The sequence below is a fragment of the Siphateles boraxobius genome, unplaced genomic scaffold (assembly GCF_051911475.1).
Source record: "Siphateles boraxobius isolate OS27281-9 unplaced genomic scaffold, OSU_SipBor_1 24, whole genome shotgun sequence".
NCBI lineage: Eukaryota > Metazoa > Chordata > Actinopteri > Cypriniformes > Leuciscidae > Siphateles > Siphateles boraxobius.
Genome location: NW_027508855.1, coordinates 3,893,020 through 3,915,169, shown reverse-complemented (window position 1 = coordinate 3,915,169; position 22,150 = coordinate 3,893,020). Strand labels below are relative to the sequence as shown.

The following is a 22,150-nucleotide window of genomic DNA, read 5'->3' as shown; positions in this document are numbered from 1 at the left end:
GGTTGTCAAAGGTTTCACACATAGTGATATGTGCGAGGAATGGTCATCAGCAGCTTAACGAACAATCTGCTTTTCGCAACAGTGTGAAATAACATGTAATTCTCTTAAATGGCGATAGGGGGCACTGCTAATGTGCGTTTTGTAAAGAAAAAAAACAATTTTTGCTTGCATTTCCAGCCACTTCTGTAAAGGTTTCGCTCCATAAAAGCTACACTTCTAATGGCAAGGTAAAATTTTCATGGGGATATTTGCATTTAGAGTGTGTCTCAAGAGGCTTGCTTTGAAGAAAACTGGCTAGAGGCCCATTGTGGTCTACATTCGTAGTAGTGGGTCACTCTTTTCCCAAGTTACACAAGCACGTTTTGGCATCAGTTGCCCTTAGAAAGGCAAAGATTAAGAAAGAGACCATGTGCTTTCACATCAACTGTCAATCTCATGTGTTTGTAAAGAGACCACACCCACAAACTATTTAGCCTGACTGGAATACATCAAAGTCGGTTGGGTTGGCGTCTTTTTATCTCACATCTGCTGCTTTGTAAGTGTACATGTATGTTTTATCCCCTGGATATTGAAAAACAAATACATGTATTACTGCATTTAACACCACCCGCAAAATAAGAGATGATAAAACTCATCATGAATCGAAAAACAAAAAGCCATGCTAGCACCAGTCGTCCACCTCTGCCATTGGGTAGTACTGCCGTGCCCGTCCTCTACTGGTTCCGGGGCCCGTGGTGAAGTGGTGTCCGTTGGGAACCCTGCGGAACTGCTGTTGGGGAGGTGGGGGAATCGCCACGATCTGAGTAGAACGGCCCGTCTGAGGGCTCGGATCCTCTTGGAAGACAGCATAGGTTTCGGGCTGGAGGCCGACAGGGTGGTCCGGGGGGCCCAAGAAGGGTTCTGAGTTAATGCGACTGACGGGGGCCGGCAAGCTGGAGATGGAGCCGCTGTATAATAGGGCGTTGTGCTCGGACAGACCGCGGCTCAGCCTGCCGGGACTAGAGGGAAGCAAGCCGGCCTGAGTGCCCAGAAAGTGCACTGGGGAAGAGTTGGCAGTCCTGTAGGCCACGGAGGGACGAGGAGTAAGGGGGACCTGGGGCAGCTGTCTGCGCCCACGGCTTGGAGTGCTCGCCCCTGAGGTCAACAACACCGGGCTCCCCTTAGCCCACCCACTGCCCTAGATGAAAATTAAACAGGCAAAATCAAAACAATAAAATAATGAGGGGGAAAATGCCCAAAAGGTTAGACAGGGACCAGGAGCCAAAGAAGGAAGGAAGGAAAAGTAATATGTTGGACAAGACAGCAGAAAAAGATGTAAGATGAATAGGACAAAAATGAAAGACAAAAACAAAGGAGGAAGTGAAGATGACAGTCAAGACAAAGAAAGAAAAGATGGACAAATGCACAGAGAAATGGTGTGAAGGAAAAGTGGAAAGAGAAGTGAAAGCCTATGAGTGGTTGCACTACAGCCGAAGAGAGAAGAAACTTTTCATTTATGAGGTTTACATCACAAATGTTAAACTTTATAAGAAAAAAAATCCTATAATATCTCGTTATCTTAATGGCTTGAGTAGGAATGGTTAGTGTTTCACAGAAGCTCTTCTAACACTTTGCTCTTCTAAAAACAAAACAAAGTTTTTTTTGTTTTTTTTTCAGTTAAAAAGGTATAAAAGCTAATTCACCTAAGTAAATGACTAGCTCATGTATCAGTCCAATATTCACTATCCACCTTATTTTTAATAAGGGTGGGCTTGGCTATGTGCTAGTCTTCTGGTGTCAATCATTTCCAGTTATTTTAGCTGGACAAAAACAGTATGTTATCCTGCTTGATGTTGCAGACTGGTATTTGTTATCAAAAATTATTTAGAATTATTATCATAATCATAAACACACTGGTTTGTAGTGCAAATAGTTTCGAGTCTTACTGCACTTTGTTGCTCTTTTAGCTAATGCAGCTAATAAATTGTAAGGTTCAATATAAGTTGAGCTCTACTTCTCCAGACAATAATTAAACTGGTCCCTCAGTCTGTAAAACAATAAAGACTTTCACATTAATGCAATTGAAAGGCACGATGAAGGTTTACTATAATTAATAATATATAAAATATACTATAATTAGTTGTCATCAACCGTAATTAACATGACACAAAGAGTTTGCTAGTACCACGTTTGAGAGAATCCTAAACTGGAAACTCCCGTAACATTGATATTTTAGCGGAAATACATAGGCAGTAGGAAGTAGTTGTAGAGAAAAAAGTACCGGATCTTCTCTTTAAAAGTTATGTCACCTTCTTTTCTGGTATCCTTGCACACATCATGTGAAAAATACCAGGTTATAAGGTCATAACACGAGTTACAGACAAGTTTGGTTAGCCATTTAATCATATTAGTTCCATGTTATTGTGTATAAGTCTTACAAATGTGTTTCAAAACATTGTTATTTTAAAAATCTCTTTCTCATTGGCATCCATTGTAAGTGTACAGCTGTACAATTGTTTTTTGTTTGTTTTCCTATATTGAGGGACACAGATGCTTTCCATAGAGCTTAACTTGTGTTTGAATTGGTACATTATCTTCATTACTTTCTAATGGATCTTGCCACTTACCACAGATTTCAGCCTTCATTATTATTTATTTTGTACCTTGTCTCAAATCCCTAAGATGTCTTTCATTTGATCGCACTCATCAAATACTTTCATTTATATCCTGATCATTCTCCGGTCTCTAACCCCTGACCCAACCTTTCCTTTTAACACATGTCCCTGTCCTGTCTCGACACCCCCCGTCCCACCTGCTTGTTGAGATCGCCCTCCTCGGCCTCACTGGGCGAGGTGGCACAGCTTGCCACGGCACACTTGCTGGGACAGTGTTCCCGACTGCCATAGCGATCACATGAATAATACCGCTGCTTTTCTGCTGAAGATGAATGGTGCTTCCTCTCGTGGGAACGACCCCGGTCATGTGCCCTCTCCTCTATGGGGTCAGCTGTTGTGTCTGAGAACCAAACAAAAATATGAGGGAAAAAAAGGCAATCCAATTAAACTTGCACTGCAACAAAATTATTTTTTTAATCAGTACTTTTATCTAAACAATAGAAATTTAGGCAAAAATTTTACTGGTCGCCGAGAGTTGAAAAATGTTCATCTTTGGGGAAAACGCTGCGCTCATCACTGTCACTTTTTACACAGCCGTCCAATCAAAGTGGAGGAGGGGCGGGACAAATAGCACACTGACCAACTGTCGCAACATTCTTTCTGTACAACAACGTCAACCAGCAGAGCTAACCGAACAAAATGGATGAAAAATAAATTTTTAGTATGAAACAAATTATCTACAAAATCAGTTACAAGTAAAATGTGCAGCGGATATTCTGTATCATAGCAACGAAGCGTCTCAACTGAAAAAAAGCAGCGCTGCTAAAACGCTCTCAAGCGCCCAGTGCTAGGCGTTTTCAGCAGAGTGCCTAGCGTTTTCAGCTGGTTAAAAACGCTTTGGTGGACACACGGCCTTAATATCTTACACAATTTAGCTTTTGGGGTAAATTCATCTTCTTTTGAAGTTTTTTTTAGATACATTAAAAATACTGTTTAAGAATATTTGATCTGCAATAAAATTATCTTAATCAGTATTTTAATCTAAACATTATTAAAAGATGGTACATTTTCTTGAGAAGCTAAATTGTTTAAAATATTAAGATTTTTAAATAATTAAAAATATATTGTATATATTTATATATATATATATATATTGCTTTTATTTAAACCATCAAATTCCCTATGATTTAGGCTTAAATATTGTTTTAGCCAAGTGAGGTAAGAAAAACATTTCATTCTCTGAAAATATGTTTTAATATCATGATTTTGATTCTCAGGCTAGAAATTTAGATATATTTAACAAATCAAAACAATTAATAATAAAATGATTGAGAACTTAAATACTTCATTTTCTAACAACTGAGAAAAAGGTGCTCTTATTTTCAATTCAAGTAGAATTATCATCACTGAACTTAAAATGTCAGGATGTTTGACCCCCTGCTGATTTTTAAAGAAAATTAAAGGAAAAAAATAAACAAAACAGGATTTCTCGAACTACTGAGCCCTGCTGTGGCAGATCCATCTCTCACAGTCTCCCTCTCCTCTAGATTTCACATTCTTGCAACAGACTCTAGTCAAAAACCTGACTGTCTCCGAATTTTTCTTCCCTGTTCTCGATTGGCCTGCTGAGAGGTAACCATAAATTAGCAGGTCATGGACCTGCACGTCTGTCAGCCCCTTTTATCTGGCTAATAGAGGCCAGCTGCGGCCGGACGCTCTCACACCAGGCTCTGCTTCTGCACTTAACCGATCCTCAACACAACCGAGTCCCGTCCGGGTTCAGGATTAACTGAACCAACGCAACAAAAAATCTCCAGAGAGATCTGTAGACGAAAATATTATGCAGCTTTGCTTAATGCAGCTAGTTTTAATTTTTTTTTACTACTACTACTACTATTTTTTTTATCTAATGGCAATGAAAGTGTATTTACCTGTAGCTTTGTGCTGGCCAGTAGACGACCTGTCCAGAGATCTCTGGTTCTTGTCTCTTCCCCTGCGATGGTGGCACCGATGATGATGGTGATGGTGATGATGTCGTTCTTGAACAGGTTTCTCCAAAGTGTAGTCATTCAGATTCACCGCCTGAGGGCACTGCGGTGCAAAAGTGGATGCAGAGCGTCTCATTGGAGAATCGGGAATGGACTGAGAAAGATAACAAAGTAGTGGTTGGATGTAGTGAGATGAATGCTTTTGGACATTGTTATCTTGGAATATTACAAGGAATGCTGTACTGAAATTGCCTATAATAACATTGTCTTGTACGCTAAACCTCCATTTTTATCTCAGATGCATCACAACAAGGATGAACTCCAAACCGCAGTATGGATCTAAGGGATCATTATGGTATCAAAGTATCAGAGGCAGTGTAACATCTGTAGCAGCTGAGCTAATCTCATTTGAGGAAACACTCATTTTGGGATTATACCCTCAATTTATGCTCCCATCCATCCACAGGTGCGTTTTAACACTGTGCCTCTTAATCTGTCTGAAATGATCAAAGGCCACTGACTCTTGAGCCTGTACTAGACTTCCTTTGATTTCAATTTTTGCCGTACAATAGGCTGCTAATCTTCATATTCCTACTGACACTGAGGACAAACAGTCATGTGACTTTACTAAAACATTACAAAGTTCACCTTGGATTCTTATCTCAAAACTTGTTAAAGTCAAGAATATATTCCTATGAAACTGAATATTTTAAAAGTTGATCATACTTCCAGTAAAGTCCCAGGAGAATGACGGGAATGACTCCTCTGATGAAGCACGTCAGGGGACAAAATGAAGCCCGATGGCAGAGAAGACATGAAAAAAAGATAATAGAAAATAGACTGTAAAGAAACACAATAAGCCAATCCCATTTTCTTAGTTCTATTCTAATGAGTCACTCATTTTTTTCATCAAGATAATCTTAGCAAATGAACACCGTTTTTATGAATTTGAGGTTTAAATACAATTGTCAGAAGTCAAAAGTTAGGCTATAAACAAACTACAACATACTGAATTCAGTGTCACCATTACTAAGTAACTGTCTTTTTCAAGACACGTAAAAGCTTTAAAAAAAATCAAGAGTGAAGTATTACTGATGTACAACCCCAAATCAGAAAAAGTTGGGATATTTTGTAAAATGCATTAAAATCAAGAATCTGTGATTTGTTCATTCTATTTAAACTTTTTTTAACTGACAAAAGTACAAAGAAAAGTTTTCCAATGTTTTCACTGACCAACATAATTGTATTCTGTAAATATGAACACATTTTGATTTTGATGGCTGCAACACACCCCAAAAAAGTTGGGACAGAGACAGAATAAAATTAATTAGATTATCCAACTCTTTTGAAACAGTCCACAATGAGCAGGTGAATTGGTAATAGTTGAGGGTATCGTGTTTGGTTGTAAAAGTGCTTCTCAGTCTTTTTAAGCAAAAATGAGTCATGGCTCATCACTTTGTGCCAAATATCATGAGAGAATTGTCAAACAATTAAAAAAATCACGTTTCTCAATGCAAGGTTGCAAAGAATTTATGTCCTTTATCATCTTCCATACATAATATTGTCACAAGATTCAGGGAATCCAGAGAAATCTCAGTCTGTGTAGGGCAGGGATGGGCAACTCCGGTCCTCGAGGGCCACTGTCCTGCCGAGTTTAGCTCCAACCCTGACAAAAACAATTTTTTAGTAATACTGAAAACGATGATTAGCTTGTTCAGATGTGTTTAATTAGGGTTGGAGCTAAACTCTGCAGGACAGTGGCCCTCGAGGACCGGAGTTGCCCATCCCTGGTGTAGGGCAAGGCAGTGGACCTCTGTTGAATGTGCGTGACCTTTGAGCCCTCAGATGGCATTGCACAAGATACCATCATGCTAATCCATTAAATACAGTCACATGTGCTCAGGAGTAATTTGGAAAACCGTTTTCACTGAACACAGTCTGACTTTGCATTAAGAAATCCCACTTGAATCTCTGTTACGCAAGGAGAAAGCTTTACATCAGTTCTATGTGGAGAATGTTATGTGTGGAGAATGTTATTACATCAGTTCTATGTCTGCTGTGGTCAGATGAGTCCATGTTTCAGCTTGTTTTTGGAAAAAAATGGACACCGAGTTCTCAGTCCCAAAAACGAAAGGGACCAACCAGACTTTCACCAGCGACAGGTGCAAAAGCAAATATCTGTGCTGGTATTGAGGTGCATCATTGCAAACGGTATGGGTGACTTGCATTATTGTGAAGGTACCATTGACATGGAGGCATGTATTTGGATTGTACAGAGACGTAAACTGCCATCAAGATGACATCTTTCCTGGGAAGCAAGACAATGCCAGGCCTCATTCTGCACATGCTACAACTGAGTGGTTTCCAGACACTCTGAACCATAGAAGGGGATGTGCCTGCCTGCCTTACTGCAGTCCAGATATGTCTATTATGGAAAATGTATGACCCATCATGAAAAGGAGAATCAGGCAACAATGACCACAGACTGTTGAGCGGCTGTCTTGTATCAGACAAGATTGGGCAAATATTCCACTAGCAAAACTCCAACAATTAGTATCCTCAACTCCCAAATGATTAAAAAGTGTAATTAAAAGGAAAGGTGAAGTGACACAGTGGTAAACATGTCTCTGTCCCAACTTTTTTGGGGGGTGTTGCAGCCATCAAAATCAAAATTTGTTCATATTTACAAAATACAATTATGTTGGTCAGTGAAAACATTGGAAAACTTTTCTTTGTACTTTTGTCAGTTAAAAAAGTTTAAATAGAATTAACAAATCACAGATTCTTGAATTTAATGCATTTTACAAAATGTCCCAACTTTTTCTGATTTGGGGTTGTACATCAGTAATACTTCACTCTTGATTTTTTTAAAGCTTTTACGTGTCTTGAAAAAGACAGTTGCTTAATGGTGGTGACACTGAATTCAGTATGTTGTAGTTTGTTTATAGCATAACTTTTGACTTCTGACAATATTTAGACCTCAAATTCATAAAAACGGCGTTCATTTGCTAAGATTATCTTGATGAAAAAATTAGTGACTAATCAGAATAGAACTAAGAAAATGGGCTTTATTTTATGTATTTTATGTTGTAGAATAAAACATGAAAATACCTAGAGCTCAAAAAACCCATTGACTTTGCAACGGTGGAAACTGAAGTTCAAAAATGCTAACTCGATAGTTTTAGATCTCTATTACACACTTCACCATTAATGCTTTGAATAAAACAACACTGAAAACCCAAATTTGTAAATAACAGACAAAATATATTTCTGAATGCTTAAAAATGGTTTGTGTTATTTTCATGCACTGATATATTGTATTTGAAGCAAACTAAGCTTACTGTAGCTTCCCTTTGGGAATCTATATCATCATTTATCATCCATTCCTTTTTATCCATCCATGACAAACACAAGACAAGACACACTTGTCAATCATAAAGTCTTTGCAGATCTTACACACATCATAGTTTTGCAGAGTTTCTGGGTTGTGGTTTAAATGAATCTGTTTGAGGCTGTTATTTTGGCTCTTAACATCGGTCGAGCAGAAGGACTGGACATGGCCGGGTGCCAGTGGAGAAGGGATTTCCCACACAGAAATAAGAGGGATTTGGCCATATTAGCAGGTGCTGAAACATTACATTCAGCATCTAATGTCTTTTATCGGTTAGTCCAGCACTTTAAAGAGATTTGGTTCTGGGTGGAAATCAAATTTGGAAGTGAAACAGAGGCACTCAGTGAGCCTGAGCAACCCATTAGCACTGGAGAGGTGTGGGATAGGTGTGATTTGATAGTAGGACTATCCTAATGAGTCTTAATGGATGGATTGTCTTTTTCAGAGTCCAAATGGAATGTGAATTTCTTACTTGGATGATTTTAGATTTATTTTTCCAATGATGCTGTTGTTCTGACATACTATAACATTAAGCAAACTGAATGTTGAGATCTTAAAACAACACAATCCATTAGTAAAACCAATTAGCCTTTTATCCAGCTCTGTGCAAATTACATTTCAAATAAAAACAGGGAAATACCATTCAGTATTCAAATCAAGATGGATTTTTAAATCCATCTCAAAGTAACCAAAGTAACCTCTTTCTTGAGAGTATACTTTCTTGACAGTTCACTTCCTCTTAGCCAGAACAAGCCAAAAAACAAAATGATCCAGGGCGCAGATCTGGCAACATATCAATGACCAATTGTATTGTTTTACTTCCCCTGAGCCCTGAAATGGGACAAATGTTGAATTTTCATTAGACTTGGGATGAAACAATATATCAACATGTGTTTGTTCTAAGAAACAGGAGTAAGATTATGTGTTAAACTATAAGAGGAGTAAAGGATGTATACGTATATGTATAATTCTTGCGGCATGAGTATAAGTTTCTCTAAACCATATACAAGAACCATATTCCATTTAATGACAAATTATTAAACAATTATTTGCATATGTACAGGATTTTAAGAAAGTCAGGGAGAGGTTTGACTACAAAACCTTTACCCAATAAAATACCTGCATCTCTGCGTTGAGTTTTGGCATAGATACCGCACGTCCTTGGCCCTCAAGGCCGCCAGAGGTTGCAGTGTTGGCACTGTTCTCCATCTTCCTCATTTCTACTGACTCCTATTACATGCACATACACAATAAGGGATTGAATATGCATCAAAGAAAGACACTCGGTGTCAGAGAGAGTCAATGTTGTTATTTACGGCACCTGGGCAGTGTTTGCATTTGAGGCTTCCTCTGATTGACCTCTGGATATTGGTCGTCGTTTAGACCGTTGGAACTCCTTGGACTTCTCTGAGGCCCAGGATGAAGATCCTTTAATAGGGTTGGCATGACTGGGCACGGAATTTGAAAGAGGAAAGAACATATTAGAGTAGAAACACTTGTCATGGCAAACAGGCTAATCCAAGTGTGTACTGTATGTGTATGCAGGAGGGATGGTATGCTCACTGTGTGCGTCCGTTATTGAGCGTGGTGGAGCTGGGTCTGGTCTGAGCTTGAAACTCTGAGGCCAAATCTACACTGTTCGTGGCCTGATCTTGAATGTGAGTAAGTGGGAGAATGGGCTCTAAGAGAGAACTGACTTTATTCTTCAAACAGAGGGAATAAAAAAAACATTGTTATAAATACAAAGTGCTTATTTTTGTAGCTGATTTGCAGTCTTGAATTTATGTTTCTCAGGATAAAAAAAAAAAAAAAAGTTAGATCTAAAGGCTCACGTTTGGAATTTTAAATGATCTAGATAAACACTACATAACTTTCAATATAATGGTTTTAACTTCTAAGTATAGTTTGATGATTTTAATATTGTTTTAAAATGTGCAAAACCCTTTGATTAGTAGTGTAAATATGAAACACCTGAGATCCATGTCCTGCCTGTTCCTTCTGCTGCTGTTGCTGCATCTGAAGTCTTTTGGCTCTGTTCTGCTTGTAATAGTCAAAGATCATTAGAGCCGCATACACCTTCCCCACTGTAAGCTCATTGGCTGCAAAAGAGACAAATGCATGTTTTAGAAGTTCTACTGGTGACCACTAGAGGTCCCTGTGTATTACTGGTGTTTGGAGATGTGTGCAGAATTACTGTGCCTGCGTTCTGTTTAGGTCATTCATAAGTGTGTACCTGTACCTCAGTGTTAGTCTTGTTATATGTGGATACAAGTGTGGAGAGCATTTTCATGGCAAAAGCAAGAAAGGATTATGTCCTGGGTGATGACTTATAATGTGTTTACGTTTGTGTGGAGTGACCAGAAGGTCCATAGTCTTCTGAGAAAGGTTTGGCCAGACTGTAGAGAGCTCCTTCTTCAGTTCAGCGTCTGACAGACGTTGGGCCACCATGCCTGTGGAGAGATTCATGAACACAAAGACAAGAGGCTAATAAGACTACATATCCATTACACAACCCTGTTCTGTCTAATCAATTTGGCGTTGACAATTATTTTCAAAAATATTCTCTTCACCCCGCAACATTTTTTTCTCCTGTAATATTATTATAATTATGATTAATCAAGTATTAAGTTCAGTTAGTTTAGAGCAATGCTTTGAGTTGCTTTGGGAGAATTTAGTGAAGCTAGAAAAACTCTTTTCATCTCATGTAGGAAGAAGAAGGAATTATTTAAGTTCAGTGAATTTAGATCAATGTATTGTAAGACAAAACAGCTTTGCTGAGGAGTTGCTTTGAAAGAATGAAGTGAAGCTAAAAAAAAGCCTCCAGTGCCAAACATTCAGAGACACAACAGATGCTACACACACCATCCCACACACATTGCCCTGATAAGTGGAAATGGCACTAGCAGAAGCAACAGAACAGATCACACTGAAGAAGTAAGTACATTTCTCAATCAGGCACTAATCACATTGGACTTATACGGAAAAGAGAAAGACAGACTCTTTCAAAGGAGAGGGAAGGTGGAACAATTATCTGGATACTAATTTATACAATAATTGAACGATCATTTAGACAATTAAATGGGTACCAGACTGACCTGATGCCAATTTGATCTCCAGAGCAGTGCGGATCAGAGCCATCAGGGTAGAGGTGAAGTGCACACTGTTGTCATCTGCAATGGGCATGTTCATTTTCACCAGCCGCTAGGGGGAGCCATGAGGATCATTAGAGGGGTTAAAGACTTCTCAAAACCAGCATCCCAACACCCCCAAAACTCCAACAAAACAGTTTGTGTGTGTCTAAGATTAGACTCTTCAGTTTGTTAGACAGTTCATATATTCTATAAATAAAGCAACAAATATACTGGATCCTTTCTGTAATTCAGTAATGCAGAATGCTGTTCTAATCTTAGCGTTTCAAGCACACAAACAGTTTTGTTCACAAAGAGCATAAGAACATACAGAATCGAACATTCACATTCACTGCTATAGGCTACAATCTGCAACCGAAGTGCACTGGTGATAAACCGACACCAACTTGAGAGTAAAGAAAAGCATGTACACATAACCATGAGGGGTCTCAGAGGACATGGGAGCTCGACTCTGGGAGATACTAATCAATAAAAGTTCAGCAAATAGCTGCTTTTCAGCTGTGGCTTTTTGGAGTTTAAATAATGCTAAACACACCAGCAACTTTCAACTGGATCATTCTGAAAATACCGTTTGTAAAAAATAGTAAAAGAAAAAACAGGTCAATTGTGTCATTTTGGTTCGGTGCCTCTAGGTTAGAGTCTCAAAAAATGCACACTTTATCATTAAAGGTGCACTCAATTGCTTGCTTATTTTGCACAGGAAAATGTGGCTGTTTTCTTGGACTTACTGTATACTGACACCTAGAGATGTGGATGAAGCATCACTAAAAGATTTCAGTTACAATGCATTTGTAGAAATGCTTTATTAGCATTGAGTCTTTAATAATTTATTCTGTGAGCAAAAGTGTCCAATAATAGGGGAGTTAAAAAGATAAAATAAATAGTATTTGGCTAAAATAAAATAGTAGTAACCCACTCCATGTAAACTAAAACAGCTTTTTATAAGAGTGAGTTCACATGATTTAAAACATATTTTTCAAAAGTACTATTGATTTCTGTGCGTTTAACTTTTTAAATAGGAAAATATCTGAGTGCACCTTTAAACATGACATCTCTTTTGTATCATGGGATGTACAGATGTACAATATTGTTAAGAGTGATTCATTGTAAAGAGTTGAGCTCCCCTGAGTAAATAGAACATACATCTACTAGCAGTAGCAGTGCAAAAAGAAACAGATCAAAAAAAGATGGACAGTCCCACACACAGACATACATTCTCACATACTGCAGAGAAAGAAAAAAGAGAGAAGGCTACAAGAGAAAGAAAAAAGAGAGAGGAAATGGTCGAGTGGATGAGACATAGACAGCACAAGCAAGACAGGGAGAATATAAGTGAACGACCACCAAGAGAGGAAGAGAGAGGTCAAGTGCATAATTCTCATGACTGAAAGCAACTTAAGTAACACACACACTGCTCCATGAAAACAAGGGTGAGAGGGGTCCTTTCCTATTCTAGCACAACATATGGGCTCTAAAATAGTTTTTTTCAGTTACATTTGGGGCCCTTAAGTAAATCCCAAAGACACAGAAACCCGCAAAAAGAGCAATTGGCTACATTGTTTTTTATGTAAATTGAGTTTACATAAAATATTTTGCTTTTATAATGCATATGATTATTACAGAAAATATTTTTTGTCATGTCGTGCACAAACCCTTACACAATGCAACTTTTGGGGTAGATATGAAGTATGACCATAGATAAAATTGAGATTTAAGTTTCTCTTCTTATTATTATAATTAAACAACCTAACCTGATTGGAAATACGTGCCTCTACCTACATTTTTGCAAAATCCAAAACATACAATTACACAGCAGTTTCCAGCTGAATTGACCACTTGAGGCAGTAAAACACCATCAAATTTGATTCCTTTTCACATAGATTATGATTATGGTGCAGACTGTCAATTAATAAAGACTTTTTTTTTAATTTTCATGAGGTTCCTTGCACAATACTGTAATGACCTCAAAACACTTTTATCATAGCACATGATTTGTAAAATAATACATTTTGACATGTATCAAATAACCAGCTCTTGTATGTTTTTCTGACACAGTAAACTTGCTCAGTAGGTCACCTGGTGGTACAGCATTGAACTTGGAGGTTTAGTGTAGGTGGTGCATTATTTCCAAAAGCAACAGAGCAGTAAAATTTTAGCGCCACTCATCAGACTTTTCATTCCCTAACTCCTGCGATGCATACAGCAAGCAATGCAATAAAATGTTTCCATATCCATGTTCATCTGTTAAAAACTGAACGAACTTTAAGTGCCACTACTGGACATTCCACTTTAAAAGTGTCCCAGAACATGCAAGAAGTGCAGAAATGTTGCCACAGACACGTATTTCCAATGAGCCTGGGTTGTAATTAAACATTAAATGGACTAAAGTTCTGCAGTCATACTCATAATTAGTCTGTGACCATCCCTAAATGACACAGGAAGTGGAGGGAAACTCTTGAATAAATAGAGAGAGGGGAAGGGAGGAACTACACCAAAAAGATTAGAGCGTGGGGAGAAAAAAATAAACAGTTAAACAAAAAACTAGGGGAAACACTGCAAGAGCACAGAGATTGGCTGAAGAATAAGCCAATGGGAAGACAGTACGAGCAGGAGGGAGTGGGGGGCATGTGAAGTTGAGCTACCTTGTAGGCGATTCGTGGAGGGCATTTCTTTCCCAAACCTAAAGGTGGGGACATGTGGAGCAGCATCTCATACATATCGAGGTACTTGATACGGCCACTTCACAGTGCAGACAACAAAAAAAGAAATAAAAAAAGAAAGAAAAGGATGGGGAGTTAGAGAGACGGGAAGAGAAACAAGAGGGGCAGAAAGTAAACCAAACAAGACAAAATGAAAAAAGACAAAAACAAAAGAGGACAAAAAACAGAAATCTTTTGTTAATTAGATTTCCAAGAGTGTCATGGACAGGGATGCCATCCTGGCCTGGAAGGGTCAGAGATGGATCCCAAAGGTTAGAGGTCAGAGGTGAGAGAGTCGATCCCTGATAAGGAGAGATGGAAGAGGTGAGTGAGATGACATGAGGAGTGGATGGTGACAGAATGGCTGCATTGTTAGGAAGATGTCTGCATCTGCATGCTGAGACATCAGGGGGAGTTTCCACTTTCAGTGCACAGAAACAAAGGTTTCAACGCCAGTTTCTTTTCTGTTCTATTTAGTTTGAATGGTTAAGACAGAAATGTAAAATTCAAAATGGCTATATATTGTTACATTAATTTAGTGACAAAACCTTGAATTGTCAATATGAAAACTCCTCAATTATACCCAATTAAAGGAGGTGTCCAATTTATATGTGGCCTTGAAATCTTTGTTTCCCATCCAGCATCATTAACCAAAGCCAGTCAAATCTGGTGGGGCAAGTGCTTGTGTGTAGGCAAGTCATCTGAGCACAGTCATTCAAGTTTGGGTCTCTGGGCGTTTGCACACAGAGGCCACACGAGTGGAAGAAGTTGCTTGGGTTGCAAACCTTGTATGCTACCCTATTAGGGCAGTTCTTCCCTAAGCCAAGGGGGGGCGAGATAATTCGCAACAAATTGTACATATCCTTATAGGAAATCCGTCCGCTGCGGAAAGAACAAGCAAAACATGACACATACATGAAGAAAGCTTGGAGAGCATATTTGTGTTGTGGACAAGATGTGGATAGCAGTACAAGATCCCATTCACATCCAGAGCACAATTCTTATGGGCATTGCGTGGGAGGTCTTCAATCACATAAAAAGTGTAAGGGGGAAAATTCAGGATTTCTCTCTTTTATTTATGTGGTCTAACCTGAGAAGGCCTTTGAGACCTAAAGAATGATTCTCCTTCTCTCAACTGCCAAACTCAGTTCCTATAATTATCACAAGAGTAGGTCTCCATCTGGCGGGGGAGTGCAGGCTGAAACATACCATGCGGCTGGGTCATACTCCGCCCACACTCGAATAAACTCATCCAGGTGGTGAGGGCCCAGGATGGAGGAGTCGCGTGTCAGATATTCAAAGTTGTCCATAATGACAGCCACAAACAGGTTCAGCATCTGGAGAAAGTGTCAGGAGAAAAGACTCTGAAGGTCAAGGAGCAGGAAAAACAATCTGAAAATATCTGGGAGTATGAGGTTAATTGTAAATTAGGGCTGGGTAAAAACAGTTTTTTTTCCGATTAATCACAGTCTGAGAAATAGTCCATGGCTGCGGTGTCTTCAGCGCCAGGACAAAATAACAAATTACAATCAATAAAATATTGAATGTGAATGTGAGGTTGTAGTCTGCATTCAAAAACAACATACAACATGACCAGTGCAGTCCGATTCACAAAAAAATTACTCTCATGAACTTTTATGTTTTAAAAAATATGCAGTAGAGCACATATCATGCCATTTTGCATGCTCAAAATCCAGTGTGACAACCACATAACACTAAACTGTTAAATAAAAAAAAACAATTTATGGACTATTGGGCTACAATGGCCACTTTCTATGTTGTTGATTCACTAAAAGAACACTAGAATTTGACACATAAACAAACAATAATAAATCCAAAATGTAAAAATATACAATCTTATCCACTTTCTTGCAATGTTTACGAACCTGCAGCTTCATAGTTTGTTCTTTTAATTCAGCTAAGAGGCCACACTGTATCAACGTATCAATCGTATATTGGTCATGAATTAATATATGAATTCGCAGGTCAAAGTTCAGAATACTTGAACTTTGACATTGTCTGATAATTTACACCATTTACACCACTCAAAAATACCCAAATAGATCACAATTGAATTAAAGCATATTGAAATCAGAATAAAATCGAGAGCTTGTAAATCAGAATCAAATCAAATCATGAAATCTGCATCGATCCCCAGCCCTATTCTAAACACAATGGTATATTCAGATGTGGTCAAAGGAATTTTTTTTTTTTTTTAGATAAACAATCAAGCATCTTTGTGTCAGTAGGATGTGATGACATGCTACAATAATGATGAGCCTGTTTTGGCTGGTATGACTCTGAGCACTGACCAGGAAGGAGCAGAGGAAAATGAAGGAGACAAAGTAGAAGTAGGCAAAGTCACTCCCACACTCCTTTCCAAGTGTGCCCGATTCTTCGTCACAGGTGCGCTCGCTCAGACAGGACAGCATGATCTCGTGCCAGGCTTCGCCAGTGGCGCTCCTGCAAGAGACATGACGAAGAGCTGATTGAATAAATGCTGCATCTTTTATTAAACCCAGAAATAATTGTCAGATAATATGACAGAGACTGCAGATGATGGGAGAAGTGCTGATATTTAAATTACAGTTGAGCCAGATTTCATGTATAACACTGTTGTCACACTGATGTGCTGTCTGCTCATGGCTCTCAGCTCAGAGTAAGCTTCAAAGTAAAGAAAATAAGGGAAAGATGGAAATTTATTTATGAATTTCATTAGGATATGTTGCTTTTCTAGCATTATGGCTGATACTCCAGATGGTACTTTAAAATTCAATCTGACCAAAAGGGGAGAACAGAGAGAGAATGAGCATGACAGAGAGATGTAAACAGTGATACAAATTACAATATCCATCTATCTATAGAATCGATCTATCTGAGGATTTTGTATGGTAACACTCAGACATGTAATAGTATCAAAATATGGTGTGCAAAAAGAAAATTGCTCTAAATAGATCTCAGATGCAATATGAAATATCTCTTTTTAATATAAAGGTAATCTGACAGAGCACAGCAGAGATCTTTAGCAGCTTTATAACTTGAGATCAGACTAGGTTGCCTGTAGTTAGGCCTTTATTTTTTAATAATTTATGCATTCATATTTTCTGAGAATGAAAGATCTTGATCAATTATAAATACAGCTATCCAAAAAATTCCTAATCGCATTAGACAAATGCACGCTATTAATGTTGATATCATTCAAAGTCTAAATATAGTGATCAGGCTAAATATACAGTAATGTTCAGAAGCAGTACAACGGTAGAAACATTTAATCTATAATCCTATCTGATCTTTGTTGGAATTTGTCAGACCTTGATTCTGTTATACAGCCCCAGAAGCCTCTCTAAGATTTCCTGCTTTCTCAGGTGGATTTGATTGCAGTAGGTAAAGATTAACAGGTGTGTGCAGACCTGAACAACAGCATAAGTGCTTGGAGGAAAGTGCGAAAGTTGTTGTGACGATTGATGGCAGTATCGTCATTCAAATCAATGTTCCCAAACACCTGCAATCACAATGTTACCTTAAATGAATGTATGTTTTAAAACAGTTACATTGAACATCCTTCAGACACAATACAGTTTCTATATTTTAATTAATAAAAACAAAAATACGATACACTCCAGCACTTCATTGACCTTTTAATTACAATCACTGAAATTATTTTAATAGCTACCTGCATTCCAATGATGGCATAGATGAAAAACAGCATGGCGATTAGAAGACATACATAAGGCAGTGCCTGGAAACAGAAATGAAGAAATTGGTACTTTAAAAAAAAAAGTCTCCAACAATGATTGTCAAATCAGTTTATTTCAAGTTACCTTAAAGGATTGGACGAATGTCCAGAGCAGGATGCGAATGGTATATCCCTGCCGGAGGAGCTTGATTAGTCTGGCTGCTCTGAAGAGTCTCAGGAAACTGAAATTCAGCAGACGGTCCTGTGGGAATGCAGGGTTTCTCAATTTGAAAATTAATTTCTCCTTATTTGCACTCTTTACTTCAACCCTCATATCTTTTAATAACATCAGGTTTGTATTTGTGAATCCTAAACAATGCATGACAGTATTTTATGAAACCTTCAAGATAGTCCACAGTGAAAGTCATATTATATCATAATTTACTCACTCACTCCAAACCGGAATGCTTTTCTTTCTTGTGCTGAACACAAACAAATGTATTTTGAAAAAGTGTTTCGGTTCCCGTTGATTTTTATTCCCATTTTATTCTTTGTCCATACAATGGGAAGTCAATAGAACTTATTCACAGCACCGTACTCATTGATTTTTACCGGGAATGAAAGAGAGGCTGTGAGGGATAGACGTACATCTCTTCGCTGGCTTGTACTGATATTTAACATGTTTTTGGATTGTTCTTCTGGCGAAACACTGCAAAAAAATATCTTTCCAAGAAACTTAAGTAGTCATAAAACTCCAGACAACAAGAGGTGTGAAAAAATGGTAAGTGATCTAGGAGCTTTATACAGCGTTTTACAGCGGACGCCTTCAAAAACACGGTAAGTCTGTCCCTCACAGCTTCGCATTCATACTTCTTATGGCGTTGCTCTGAAAAGAAGAAAGAAAGTCAGGTTTGGAACGACATGAGGGTGAGTAAATGATGACATCATTTTCTTTTTTTGTTGGACTATCCCTTAAATCTAAAAGTTCTCAAATCTTTTCACACAGAACCTGATTTTTCACACTGAACCTGAAGTTTTTATTGTTCGAATGTCATTAATTAAGTCAGGGTTTCTCAAACTGTGGTTTGCAAACCCCTGGGGTTCATAAGGGTATGCAAGAGTTTGAGAGTTGATGAATACTAGCAATAATTCAATCATAAAATTTGTAAAAACTAAAATAAATAATTTACAATCAAAATAAATCACTTGTAAAAAAAAAGAAAGAAAAAAAAAGCAATATTTTATTTGTTCAACTTCATGATCTGTGAACACTAATCAACCATGAATATGTGAACGTGTTGTTAATTTATTTAAATATTAATAAAATAATATTTATTTTATTTACGTATTTTATTAATAAAATTAATAAAAAAAGTCCCCGCATTAACGCATCCAGACCTTTTAAATTGACACTGGATTCAGTGTATTCCAGATTCTTAGGGAATATTTTAGTGATTTTGTCAAGTAGGGTGTGTTCTTGGATCAATAACTTTTGTTGCTGTAACAACAATGCTGACAATCCAGACAAAAATATATCCACGGTCGATCCACGGTAAGCAGTAGTGAACCCTGATGACTTCAAATAAGACCTATTTACTATATGTTCAACTGACAACCATGGGGTGATTGTGAAAAACTATGTTGCGTTATCTTCAGTAAATTTGAAGCTTTAAAAAAGGGAGAACCTTATCCTGTTTCATATATGTCTGCTATAGGAATGCATTTTTTGATATCGTCAAAAAATAGCATATTTTCACAATATGTCTGCAAAACGCATTTTTTCATTCCACTCAGGATGGAATAGACCTAAGGTCAAAGACAAGAGAGCAACTCACCGTTGTCTATACATGAAGATGTTAAACCGTGGCAGGAGCAAGCCAATATTTGAGTGAAGACATTTAAGGAACACACAGGAGAACAAGAACAGCCATCACGCACAAATATAGTTACAGAACAAACACAATTACCATCAGTAGCAGCTTTTGACAATGACAAGGACGTCAAGACATACAGCATAATACAACATAAGACTTCATAACATCATAAAACACAAATCAAAGTCCCAAACTAGCGATTTGGTCAAAGTGAGCATTACCAACTAGATTTAGTTACTCTATTACTGTCATTTTATCTGGAAAACAACAACACAGAGGTCTATCTCCCTTCTGTTCCTGAGCTAGAGCCAAAGCTGTGATGTTTTCCAGCTCATCATCATAATGCTGTCTGGTATTTCACTTGGTCTAGCTCTAAGACCCTTCTCAAACACAGAGCTCAGTGCCGCCCACTTGCCTTAATCTCAGAGACTAAGATGTCAGTGATGCTACCCAGCACAGTCACAAAGTCAAACACATTCCAGGCGTCTTTCAGGTAATTCTGTAAGGAAGAGAATTAGTGATAATTCAGGGACAGGTTGGAGAGGCTTACAATTTCACACTCTAGCATAGGAACGTTTTACAGTGAATTAAAGGATTAGTTCACCATGATTCACCCAGCTACTATGATTTTCAGTGAATCTGTTCCTCAAAAGCTGTCAAATGGCTTTGACAGAAGTTTTGTTTTTGGGTGAAATATTCCTTGCTTTTAGGTTCAGCTCTTTTTGGACCAAGGTGCATAATGTTATTGAGGGTATCAGTGATGATACTTACCAAGGGGCCGAAAGCAATAATCTTGAGAACACACTCCATTGAAAAGAGAGCAGTGAAGACAATATTGAGATACTTGAGCATTGCTTCGTAAGACTCATTCGCCCCATGGAACTGCAGGTATAAGAAGAAGGGAAATGTTTTATTTATTCGAGTATCATTTGTTTTATTTTGTTAGAACAAAAAGTTATAAGAAAAACCAACTGTGATAAACAGGTTATATTTTGTCCATAAAGTTGTGTTAAATGTATTGATAAAAGTATTGGGGAGAATCTGTGTCAGGGTTCTGTCACTTCTGTCTAGTCTATTTCTTGGTTTTGTGACAGAGCCCTGACACTCTTGTTTTGTCTTGTACTGTGTAGCACACAACTTGTGTTTAACACTAGCTGTGTGCTTTCATTTTGTCTTGTTTTGTTTGAGTGTTCTTATTGGCTGCGTGTTCATGTCTCGTTTTGTGTTAGCATATGGCTTGTGATTTGTTTTACTGGCCATGTGCTTGTGTTCAAGTCATGTTTGGTGTGAGCACGTGGCTTGTCATGTATGTTTCCTTGTGCCATGTGCTCTCCTGTCGATTGTCTAGTCCCTCCCATCTTGTTACCTGATTATTAATTAATTTGCCCCACCTGTCCTCCCTTTACATCCTTTGTTTGCTCTCCCTATGTATTCTCCCTGTGTTTGCAGTCCTGTGCTGGTTCGTCATCGTCAAGGCGCACATTACAGTAGAAATTATTATTTTAATTAATAAAAAAAAACATGTTTAGTACCACCATTCAAAAGTTTAAGGTCAGTAAAAAAAAAGGAAGTCTCTTATGCTCACCAAGGCTGCATTTATTTGATCAAATAAAGAAATGGAGTAAAAAGAATAATAGTGACATATTTCAAATTAATTTTCAGCAGCCATTAGTCCAGTCTTCAGTGTCACGTGAAATACGCTGATTTGGTGTTAAAGTAACATTTCTTACTATTTTCAATGTTAAAAACTTACTGATCTCAGACTTCTGAATGGTACTGTAAATACTTTTTATGAATCACCAAATGGTTAGAAAAAGGAAATGTGCAAAAATTAAGAATTTCATAGAGAAAAAAAGAGAAAAAGACAGAATGACCTTCATCATGAGCACCACAGTGTTGAGAGCAATCATGATCATGATGGAGTACTCAAATGGTGGAGAGACCACAAACTTCCACAAGCGGTACTGAAAGGACAGCTGGTTCTGTGGCATATAACGGGTCAACGGTTTGGCATTGATAGCAAAGTCGATGCAGGCTCTCTGAGAAGAGAAACAGCAAAAAAGGAATTAATTCGCAATACAGACACGCACACAACTACTGTTTTCCATCTTTATCTTTCAGAATCAGGCTAAAGTCACATTTTCCTTCTCATAATCACAACTAATCTGAAATGTTCTAAAAAGAGCAGCGACAACAACTGTGGAAGATATAGTCTAACCTGTGGAAGAACAAGAAAATAGAATAGTAATTGAGATAATATTTTCTGGCTGCGTTGCTGTGAATCTAGATGATAAATGACTTCTCCTGAGGTCTGGGTTTTTAGCCACAGTTTGTGAGTCATGTTAGGCTGGCATATGGAGAGGGAGAGAGTGAAACAGCACAGGCTCTGCAGACGACTGGGCCCGTCTAATGGGGCCTCAGAGGAAATGGGGCAGGAACATCTTGCTGACTGCTCTTCCATGGGGCTGGCTGTCTCTCTGTGTGTCTTTAGACACTGTGCGTCACTGTATGAATGTATACCTGTTTCTGAACATGTGTTTAGGTGTGTGTGTGTGTGTGGTCCGCCGCAGGCACATGCATTAATTCTGTCAAAATTCCCTACCTGGCCATATGCAACTGTTACCATGGCTGGCTTGACTGTAGGTACCATATTACATCATTAAACACTATAAAAGGCCTCCAGTGTTTGTAAGAGGAAGATTAATGTTTGTCTCTGTATCTCTTACCGTCAGCCTAAAAGTAACTTTCTTTTTGTTGATAAATTGTTCAAATCTGAACT

The 22,150-nt window shown here is 38.1% G+C and overlaps 1 protein-coding gene across 1 annotated transcript in view; it reads right to left on the bottom strand.

Annotated features, from left to right (window-relative positions):
• Positions 1-657: 657 nt before the first annotated feature.
• cacna1ba (calcium channel, voltage-dependent, N type, alpha 1B subunit, a) overlaps positions 658-22,150 on the bottom strand; it is a 137,017-nt gene continuing 115,524 nt past the window's right edge. The window contains exons 30-48 of the mRNA XM_077240844.1: positions 21,246-21,410; positions 20,143-20,253; positions 19,787-19,870; positions 17,643-17,759; positions 17,495-17,560; positions 17,232-17,323; positions 16,134-16,284; positions 15,031-15,158; positions 13,765-13,861; positions 11,069-11,174; positions 10,316-10,423; positions 9,945-10,072; positions 9,537-9,676; positions 9,295-9,421; positions 9,093-9,203; positions 5,309-5,347; positions 4,526-4,736; positions 2,792-2,994; positions 658-1,177 (exon numbers count right to left, since the gene is read on the bottom strand). Coding sequence (XP_077096959.1) covers positions 662-1,177; positions 2,792-2,994; positions 4,526-4,736; positions 5,309-5,347; positions 9,093-9,203; positions 9,295-9,421; positions 9,537-9,676; positions 9,945-10,072; positions 10,316-10,423; positions 11,069-11,174; positions 13,765-13,861; positions 15,031-15,158; positions 16,134-16,284; positions 17,232-17,323; positions 17,495-17,560; positions 17,643-17,759; positions 19,787-19,870; positions 20,143-20,253; positions 21,246-21,410 — 2,700 coding nt within the window. The 3' untranslated portion in view covers positions 658-661. The remainder of the gene's footprint in view (positions 1,178-2,791; positions 2,995-4,525; positions 4,737-5,308; positions 5,348-9,092; positions 9,204-9,294; positions 9,422-9,536; positions 9,677-9,944; positions 10,073-10,315; positions 10,424-11,068; positions 11,175-13,764; positions 13,862-15,030; positions 15,159-16,133; positions 16,285-17,231; positions 17,324-17,494; positions 17,561-17,642; positions 17,760-19,786; positions 19,871-20,142; positions 20,254-21,245; positions 21,411-22,150) is intronic.